This window comes from Opisthorchis viverrini (assembly GCF_000715545.1).
Source record: "Opisthorchis viverrini unplaced genomic scaffold opera_v5_36, whole genome shotgun sequence".
Taxonomy (NCBI): domain Eukaryota; kingdom Metazoa; phylum Platyhelminthes; class Trematoda; order Opisthorchiida; family Opisthorchiidae; genus Opisthorchis; species Opisthorchis viverrini.
Genome location: NW_008751692.1, coordinates 1278432 through 1289278, shown reverse-complemented (window position 1 = coordinate 1289278; position 10847 = coordinate 1278432). Strand labels below are relative to the sequence as shown.

The window sequence follows — 10847 nt, the reverse complement described above, 5'->3', positions numbered from 1 at the left end:
TATATATATATATATATATATGGTATGGTGGCATTCTAAATTCCTGTTTGCACTTCGACCATACGTACTAGGGTATTGTGGTCTGGTTGTCCAAGAGTGGATTCCTGGGCAAGTTGCTGTGCATCCCTACTAAAAGTGAGTAAGACTATCCATCAATGATGGAAGGGATAACAGTCTTTCTCGAGTGACCTGAGAAAAATGGGGAATTCGGTTTCGAGATCATCTGTGTTAAGAAACTTCGTGGTGCAACTTTGAGATGCACGCAGTTTCCAAAGCCTGTGAATGTAAAACGTGGTTTGCTGGGGGTGAAAGAGATAACGGGCAGTCAGGGTACCGTTATTTTTGTCCACCTTTCATGGAGAGCTCCCCGCAATCCTTCGGTTCTTGGCTAGAGACGCTGCAAGAAATAGCGTCTAACCAGTTTCACTGCCTTCCATAGCGTCAGTTTCCTTCGGGCTTTCGCTAAAGTCACAACCATGTTTCGCATGCACTGCATCGCACTGCAGGAAACGAAAAGACGGAGAATGTGTCATCGACCCAGTCAGCAATAGGAAACACCAACCCGTCGGGCGCAAGGTAGCGTTGAAAACAGACCATTAGTAACTTCACTCTGTTCAGCATGCCGGGCTTGCAAGTCTCAGGCCAACAAACACCGATAACCGGACAGCTTTCAGATCTCCAATATGTAATCCGAATTCCGAAGCGCTGGGCTTTCTACAACAGCTCACAAACATATGGCTTTATCATGTCAACCATAAAATGCTAGCTCAGTGAAGGAGTATCCTATTTTTTTATGGACAACGCCCTCACCACGTGTTCCTAGACTACTCAAGCTTCCGTATGACAGTTTGCTAAAGCAGCAAAACACCAGTTAAAGGGTTCTGGAGATGGGGCAGTCACTGTTTATTGACGAAGTACAAAGCATACTAATCCTGAAGCTACTCAACCACACTACTACAAGCAGAGTATAACCAATCAAGAGTATAACACTACTAGATTTTACGGGATTTCAGACACGATATCGTTTTATTCTTGATAAGGGCCATTTTAATCTCCTTCCGATGTTTGATTAACCTTCCGCGCCAAGCTGTCCATTTCGAACATGAATACACTATAGCAAAAGTAAAACGTCAATCAAGGCGAAACATGCGTTTTCACAGCGAAATGTTTTCAATGTCACCTTAGTTTCAATGTGAGAGGTTCATCTTGAAACCACGCCTAGTGTACTTATAGTAAGCTTTTACTTTCTCATGGCTGGCACCACCAATTCCGACCGCTTCGAGCAAGACCTTTTGAGTAAACTGGTTCTCCACGGAATTCTTTTGGAGGCACTCAAAGAAATGCTTGTACTTACAAACGTATGTCATTATTCCAAACCTAAATTTAAAAATTCCCCTGGAAATGAAGTTTCGCATTGTTCGCCAAAAACTGGTATGTCCGGAAAAAGTCGAACTTCTATTCAGTTCCAGTTCGCCGTCGTGCAAAAACATTCAGAACTCGAACTTTGAAATGCAGTCATTTGTAATATAAAAACTTTAACAATGGCGTGTCGTCTAATCACAACAAATGAAATATTTAGGATAATTTGCATCAGAGACGATCATGATGGAAGTATAGTAACACAAAAAGTATAGATCACGAAAATCCGGATGGTACTTTCTAAGCCCTTACTTCACTGAGGATCGTATTGTCTGGTTCAGCTGAATTCGAGGACCTGGTCCTTTTTACGGGGACGAAACCCCAATTTGACCAGACCATGCACAATCTGGTACGTTTGAGTGATTTTGCTTTTGACCGACATGAGCTTATATGAAACACGTATCCCCCTCACTGAAATGCACTGTGGTTCCCAGGATCAGAGAATTCTCGCAGGAAGGCCTATGTGGTCTTGCTCGAGGAAGCGCTAAGGGTGCAAGAAATCGCAATGGCCGATCTCAAGAGCCAATACTGATAAGAACACCTAAAACATGATGGTGAAATCAATTGTTCTGGCTTCAAACACCTTTGTTATTTCGAATTCAATTGTCAGCCTTTCTTACTTCGTCGGCATTTCCTGAAAGCTGCATCTGTAAGCCATCCATAGCATACTCAAAAGAGCTGGTTTGTTGACGGACAAGGACTGGTGTGTAAGTTTGTGCAACAAGTAGGTAGTAAAACAATGTGATTTGAACTTCACAAAGCATCTCAGGATTGTAAACTAAACCGGATGCGCTTGAGCCGAAACTTCGCAGCAAAGCGGCTCAAATGTGTCAGGCCCTTTCCCGTGCGACCGACTGGGTGGTGGCTGGGCTGCTCCGGCGCTCCTACCGTCTCATCGACCCTAAGTAGCTTTATCTGTTGTCGCACGCCAAAACACCGTTCATCGCAGGTGAGCCGACGGCATGGAGCTTGACCATGTATTCTGTTGCTGGTGGTAGCAGACTTTTCGTCCCGAAGGACTCAAACCAACACAGTAACCTGAGTGGTTCTACTGGTATCGGCTACACCTAATTCTAGATTGGTGCATGGTGTGGGAACGGCGTTTGATTTGTGCACCACAAACTCTTGGTCTAATCATCTACTGGCGGTTGACTGTGTTGACATTTTGTACTTTTACATTAGCCGTGATAACGTCGCTGCAATAAGCTACTTACTAACTGTACAACCCCCATCCTGATCAATTTTTCACCGTAGGACGAACATCTGTTGACACCGAACTTCAAAAATTCGGTGGGTATGCATCAAGCAAAAACACTGGTGATTGATGTCTATATCGTTACGTAAAGCGGGCTCAACATAGATGAGAGTGCTGCATAATACAGCTACGTGTGCTTCTCCAGAATAAACCTGGTGTATGAGCTGTTTGAATCGATTCAGACTGCCCACACCTCTTTCTCCCAATGTTTCTCATATTGACAACCACGGATTACACATAGAAAAGTAAACGTATCAGTTTTCATGGGGCACATTCGAGTGGCGCATTATCCGATGCGCGCAGTATCTGATTTATGGATCGGAATTTCATCATGTTGCGCAAAAGCCAAAAAATGGTACGGAGAGAACACTGCCACACTGTAGTTTATGTGGCTTTATAGTGTACCTCCTTTTTGATGACTCTCCATCCACTGCGCTATTCTGTTGAGTTACCTATCGGTGAGTTTGGACCTATTGCCCGTGAAAACACAACACCGTCTTAATGGAATTGCATCAGTTGACGCAGATAAATAAATGTATTCTGTGTTAAGTCGGCGTTTCCAAACTGTAGTGGGTTGCACTATTCTGAAGAATTGACGGTAATATTCTCATTTTAATGGAAATCCTGAGAATTATGTAGAGGTTAACCGGTGCTCACCGAATCCTTACAGTCAGAAGTCGAAGTACAGTCCAGGAAAAAATGAATCAGGTGCTGGCAGCTTCTATCTCGCTCACGTATCCAGGTGTTGGCTTCGGTCAAAGGTGCAATGTTATTACCGTAATCCTACTATCCAAGGACCATCCTGGTGTAAATACCCTTTTATTTTCCGTGAGTCTACGCAATAATGGAAAGATAGAATTGCCTCTTAAGACACCTCGCCATCGTGCGAACCACATAAAAATGCGCATCTTTGAATCCAGTCCATCCTTTGCTTCGGTTGTGAATTCTAACGCTTTCACAAAAACAAGGGCCGAGTTCATCAGGCAATCTTGCATACTAACTCGTATCGTCATCCACGACCGGCATCAGCCTTGTGACGTTTGGTCACAATAGTTTATGAGACTTGGTAAACATATCGAGGACTGGTACCCGTTTTCAAATTCGTCTTTCCTATCGCAATTGTACGGGAGACTGCCCAGCGTGGGATCGTGTAATATTCGGACGTTGTTGCTTCAAGTTGATAAGCTGATCGACCGTTCTGTAGTGGAAATGAAGAGAGAGAAACGACGTGAGGGACCTCAGTGAAACAAGGCTGTTTGACTAAGGGAGATTTCGAGAAGCTGGTTTCCGACACACATCCCACTGAATCGGTTATCTGGTAGGAGAAAGATATTATCATGGTGTCGGTTTTATTCTATCCGACATCACGTAGAAAATGCCCTACTCAGAACCCCCTCACACACTGCTTCACTGCGCCTGTAACTGACAGGCTAAACCTACGTAACTGTGAGCAGCATACGCCTCCACGCTGTGCTCAGCAGACGACCAAAAGGGCGACTGCTGCATTAAACATCATACTCTTCTTCTATCAGTCTCGAAAACCGACAAAATTCCCTTGCAAGGAGAATCCAATGTACATGTCAGTCGAAATCATTCCACGTGGTCTGGCGTTCTTGGACTCCATGTTATGGGGACTGCAAACACCAACAGTGACCGGCTTGTTAGACTTCACACCATCCAAGCACTATCACCACTGTCAATTGCTTGCAGTTTGGACGTTGACCAAGCCTCACTTCAACTAATTCTTTTAAATTTGTACGCCTTCGTGCGTAGCCGACTAGCTAGACTGTTTACATCCATGGCAGAGTTGTCTAGGATTAGTGAAATCACGTGAACCATGCCAAAACTGAATTGTCACAAAGTTGCATCCCTCTGAGCAATTTATTATGCGTTGGAAATTAGTTTATTCTATTCTAGCTAGGTGTCAGTCTGTGAGGTTTACCAACACGTTTCATGGTTCCGCTATAGCAACATCTAAGTAACCAATACCATCGCTTTTTTGCTCCCCAGTGAGGGTCTGTGCATCGGATGTTTCTTGTGCCATTCTGCTTTCATCTCAGTCATACAACTGTGACTTCTGATGAATACTCCTTTTATCGCACCAACTACGTCCGATTTCCGGCCATACATAGAAGAGCTCCTAGCTTAATCCGTGCTCCAATGTGAGGTGCCTCCTTTTTGTGCGGTGTACGCAAAATCTGAATGAGGCTTACTCTCGCATGCCATCGGATTTCTTAAGGATCAGTCGGGAAATATGATGCAACAATCTGGGATTGACTGTTCTTTTTATCTGCTATGTACGGGACATGCTGTTGATGTCTATGCTTAAGGGGGAGTTGATGAATATCATATTTTGAGCTTGGAATTTTATTATATGTTTTTGCGAAGACGGAGTCGGTTTCAAAAACTTCAATAGGAGGGGTTTCGCTGTCGCTTATAATTCATCGAGCGCTGTCCAGAGTTCAAACACTTGAGTCCCTGGCTTTACAACTTATCTCGAAAGTAATACGTGATATCTTCCATTCTTATATGTGATTTTCAGTCCGAGTTCACCCCACAGTTAAGACCATAGACAGGAAAAAAGTCAAGATGCACTGTGCAGGCACCACCTACTTATTGGGCAGTATCAGTAGTGTGAGTTTGGCAAGCCCCTATGGAAATTAAACCCGCAACTTCCATATATAAGTTTGAATAATATGCTGTTCAATCATGTGTAGTTGCTCAACAGTGGTTAACTTTCAATTATAGTGTACATGACGCCGCTCATGTCTCTATCAGGGGTGCGCGATACACGATTGTCTTCTCGCGCGTAGACTGATCCCAGGGATGATGACCTGCCTTGTCCTCTTTCCTGGCAGTGTTTACTTCCATGCCCTTAAGTTTACGGGTTCCTACACTTTCCAAGATTCATGAAGCGCACTTCGCTCGCGAATATCGTCAGGGATGAAACTGATATATAGTACTGCTACATTTGTTTCTTACAGGAATACCGCGAAACCTACGCCGTATTTTCATCCGTATCTAGTCAGAAACTGCGACTAGTCACTAATAATGGCTCCGCAAAAAAAAGTTCTGCTCATTTTTAGAGGATCAAACTGACCGTTCCTTCACTTTGAGTGAGGATGTAGGATGTTAAGGAGATTGGATTTTGTTGAAACGCGTATTATTATACCGAACTCCGTTCTATTATCTAGTTGTCGTTTGGCCCGTAGCATGATGAGATTCGGTTGACTACAGACTGCATCCCCACAATGTGTTTTGATCGTGAAATGCATTACCTATCTATCTTTAATCTTTGTGTCCTACAAGGCAACGTATCCTATAATTATCTGACTTTACGGCATGGTTCCTTCAAGCACAAACGTACGTTCTTTTTTCATCGCTTCGCTCGGAACTGTTCTCCATAAGAAAAATTATAGGATCATCCATCTTCTGGAGCGCAATGTCAGTACGAATTTTGGGAATGAACTGATTTTTTTAAATCAAGAAGTGCTGGATGACATGAAAAATCGGATTTGGAGTTTAACGGAAATTCCGGAAGGTGAATGATGGGTGCGGCAAAATCATAGGAATCCTTGGCAGAGTTCTCAGTGGAGCTTTCCACTGGATCTGCTTCAAAAGTTCTGTGAGTCGCGTTGCCGTACTTTCACTGAATCAGAATGACATTTCGATAACGCTTCGCGGTAGCCAACAACCTAAATATTGGTTCATAGAGTTTCTCTTCCTTATGCACCTAGTTTCTGCGTATATTTCACCATTACTCAATGGGTTTGAAATCAAGACTGAACGTTGAATAATAGCCTGACGGTGAAACCGAAGCCAGTTCTGAATGAAATGAAAAGGTTTATCACTGCGTTATATCAGCAAATGGTAATGGTAGTTCGACGTCTTGATTTGCACAACACGGTCTTGTCTAGTTTAATCATTCGGCAAGCTGAGGACGCATTCGTAGACCGGAAACGTAGTGTTCCCTAGGATTGTGTTCTGTAATCGTATATATAAGCCGTGTAGACAGTTAGGTGAATCGAATAGGGAATCAGCGAATATAAATATATTTCAAGTGAACCGGTTCAGACCTGTTACTGTCACGTGCCAAGCTATCTGAAATGAGCACAAAGAGTTCGATCAAACAACGAAATATAGTACGTAAGAATTGACGTTTAAATGCAGCATGAAAAGTTGCAGTCGGTGTAGCATATGAGAAAACAGAGAAGCATATGCAACTCACGTGGTGTCATTTTCAATCCCAGTCCTCTTGATTTGCACTTCCTTCCCACCCCCCAAGAATCCAAGATTCGACTACATCATCATTAGTGATAAAAAGACCGATGACAAGAGTACAGGGCGTGATAGTCACAATTGGACAGGGGATAGGATATTTCACGCAGCGGTCACTTCTCCATTGCGTGAAGAACTGGCTTTTGTCTCGTAACAGGAAAAAAATCGCGTTGGTCAAATTTTTGTCCGTTTCACCAAACAAGAACTGGAAGGTCGTACAACTGTGCCACTTGATGCATCTTTTTCTACCATCCTGTCCCAAAATAACTCGCTTTTAAAACGATGGTCGTTGGTTTGGTCGCGGAACTGGCAGTTTTGTTACAAACGTTTCACCTTTAGTGTAGGTGACATCATCAGCGCGTTGTTAGGGTGCGTAGTGGAGCGTATCAGTGGGTTGTTGCTTGTGCGTTGAGTAGTGTTGCATGCTACTAGTCGGGGATGAAATTCGATCACGATTAGCTGTTCGGTCCGGTGGTTTCATTCGTTGCTGTTTCATCCTGTGTCCTGATTGATCGAAAACGCCACTGGCAATGATTTGGGATTCATGATGAATGATGGGGATCGTTTGAGTGCAATCTATTGTTAAATTCCTGTGGTCTGGTTCAGCTGAACTGGCTCTGGTACTTTACTTTCACTTTCTGAAATATGTCCTGCTTTGGCCGTATTTTATGTGTTTTTAGGTCCACCTTACCTGAAATAGAATTTCTCTTATCCAGTTCACTACTTTATTGACAGCAAAAACATCTATGCACCTTGGGTTTAATTCGTATGTACTATTTTTTTAATGCTATGAGATAGTGTTTTGTGTGGTCATAGGCATATTTGGTGGAAGGAAGGATGAATGCGCCCCAATGCCTTGACGTCATGGGTTGACGATAAACTCTGGGGCATTTCGATTGTATTTGTTACTATGGTTGTCTACGGCAATTTTCATTATTGTTGACAGCAATACACCAGTAAAACATATTGACGCTTAACTGCCATACTAGTTCAGTACAGCCTTTTGCGATTCACGAAAGTCCTGATTGTTGTTAACGGCGTTGGTGTTCCTAAGTAAGCGAAGGCCGTAGAGTACCAAAAAGACTTTGTTCACAAAATGTGACTGATCAGCTCACATTTTATTGAAAACCATCTGCGAAACTTTGTGTGCACAACAGAACGGTGACTCGTGACCATCCTCAGTCAAATGCTAAAGTTTCGTGCTGTGTGACATGTGTTTGCATTTCGACGCAAACCATTGGTGGAACTTGTAGTTCTTGCATTAATACGGTAATGCACACGGCCTACTCGAGAGTTGTAAGACTAACTATTTGATATCGGAGTCAGTGCAGGTTGATAAACGTAGGACCGAAAGATGTCCTGGTGTTATATCTTACGTGAGGTAGATATAAGTTGGTGCTGCTCATTTATGGCGAGATTGACTTATTCTTAAAGTTGAGACGATCTCAAGCCTGTTCAGATGGTCCTTTCGAAATGAATGTCCGGTGGAAATGTCCACTCTTTTGCGTATCTTTTCGACCAGACCATGTCTAAGGAAGTGGAAATATGCATTTTAACATCACCCAGTCTCACGTTGGACGGAATCTCACGCCAATACCGCTCGCAATTAGGCGCTGCTGCGGCCGAAAGGCCCATCCCGCACAAGATTGGCCAAAAGTTCAAACCGCCTGCCGGTCCGGCATCAAGGCGAGCTCTGATTGTTCGTAAGTCTGGACCCAAAAGCCAATCACGACCAGTATTCGTCAGTTGCCAATGCCGCATCTAGAAGGCGTCGGAATTCTCGGAATGTTCTTGCGGCATACATTTTACATATGACGCGCTGTATAAGTGTTTTTTTTTACCTTTTTTGGGGCACCTTTGGTCGTTGTTTTTCACGGGAACGCTAACTTGGGAGGTTCTGACAGAGAACTAAGCTGAGGAAAATACAGTTACTACACACGCTTGGGAAAAATAGCTTCGAATCTGTCCTTTGCTAACTAAAACATTCCATTCTCCTGGTTTTGACGAAGATGTATCATTTCTGCCCACCTTCCTACCTTCACGCAACAGGATTTCATTGGTGAATTGTATTAGACCGCATTTGATATCTTGTTACGAATGGCTGACATCTACTAATCATATTTTGGTGATAAACGTTATCTCCGCTGAAACACGAATGTTACACGGCCGGTGTTTCATTCATGCGAATTTATAGAAAGGAAGCCAGTCTGCTTTGTGTGATGGCGGCGAACCGCCGCTGGATTGGCTTAACATTAAAAGTTGCCATTTCATTGCTTCACTTCACAGGTGACGTAAAACGTAACTTGCTGCTCATCACTTCACTGAATTTAGCAGGAGAACGCAGCCTGGTAAATCGGCATTTGCCGTGGCACTAATGTCCTGAAGTCACAAGTGACTAGCACCAGTAGGGGTGAAATGCTTGCTGTATGTCCATTGGTGGTTTTTGTAGCAATTCTCATCTTACATCTGATGAGGATTTTATTCCAATTAGGGCGTCACCATGTAACGTTTATGAGCTTAAAAGTCCCGAAGCACTGCATCTCTGTTTCACCTTCTGTACAGGGTATTTTTACTGTAATCACTCGCGGTTCTAAGTGCGTTACTTTTGACCGCTATTGCTGATCAATAAGTTGTGTAGTTACCACTTAGATGCTCCTCTCTAAATGCGGCGCAATGTACTGGTGTGGACTGCCTCTTTCAGTTCTTTTGTTCAACGCTGCTTATAAGAATCAAAGAGGTAATTTGAAGAACTTTGCTTTCGTTTTATTTGATTATGCTCTCATGGCTACACTGGTCTCCCATTAACCCGATGTAGCCCGATACGGAGAAGACTTGCCAAAACTCTTTGTTTAGCCCTTATTACTCACTATTTTCAGTACCTTTGCGCTCTTCTGTTCTGCAGCTTCCCTTGGTGCTTATAATTTGTACGCCAAACGAGCGAGTTTCAAGGACGACGTGTTATTTCAGCAAATTGTTACAGACAAACCAGAAGAGGCAGCCACTAGTCCAACGGTCATTGAAAAGGTACGTTAGTAAATTTGTCGTTGGTTTGGGCGCAAGATGATTATTTGTGCAGCCCACTTCCCGAAACCCTCAGCCAAATTTGAATGCGTTTTGCTTCAGAGGGCCTCATCAAATGAGCTTAGTCAGGACTGTCCATCTTGTCAGCGGACGCGTGACCCTGAGTTCAACGGATAAGCTGTTTTCAGGGGGGCACGTGCGCGACCCCGTGTCCCCCTATATCAGTCTGATAGACCTTGTTTTAAGCAAACTATCTCCTGTAGTTGAGTTCTTTGAGACCTGACTAGACCAAAACAGCAGTATCATTAGTTTAGTGACTAAATTGAAATTTTGTGGAGAAGTCTCATAGCTTGCCTGGCCAGACTTGGGATGTTGTTTGGTAGATTGTTCATTTCAACGGGCATGTCCATTGAGAATATCCTCAGAATAGTAGTTTTACTTTTCGCGTTTACACTGGTGCTAGCAACAGTAGAAACTCAAGTTCACCGTCCGGATTAGTGACTAGATTCTAGAGAAGCTGACTGATTACCGCCCCATTAGACCAAGAATATATAATGCTTGTACTCAAGCAATGTCCCGACATTAAATTTTCCACTGCCGCAAATCATGCGTTTACCAGTTTACTACTTCACTCAGTATGTCTGTCACGTGACATCAGTTGAAGTAACAGCGTAGAGAGTGGTGCGATCTTGAACCCTCCGGGACAGAAATATCTGGAGTGTTGAATCACTTGTTTTTCTGGATTACCCAAGGGTGTGTGATCTGAATTTCCAGCATTTTATTTTATTTTGTCTGTTGTTTATAAACCTGCTTTCAGGTATTCCATTTGATGATCCTTCTATGTGACTGAATGTGATATTCATCATCATATCAT

General features: G+C 43.3%; 1 protein-coding gene across 1 annotated transcript in view; it reads left to right on the top strand.

Annotated features, from left to right (window-relative positions):
* Positions 1–9976, top strand: part of T265_13092 (hypothetical protein) — a gene marked incomplete at both ends in the record, with an annotated part of 39804 nt that extends 29828 nt beyond the window's left edge. The window contains one exon of the mRNA XM_009167149.1: positions 9855–9976. Coding sequence (XP_009165413.1) covers positions 9855–9976 — 122 coding nt within the window. The remainder of the gene's footprint in view (positions 1–9854) is intronic.
* Positions 9977–10847: the final 871 nt, after the last annotated feature.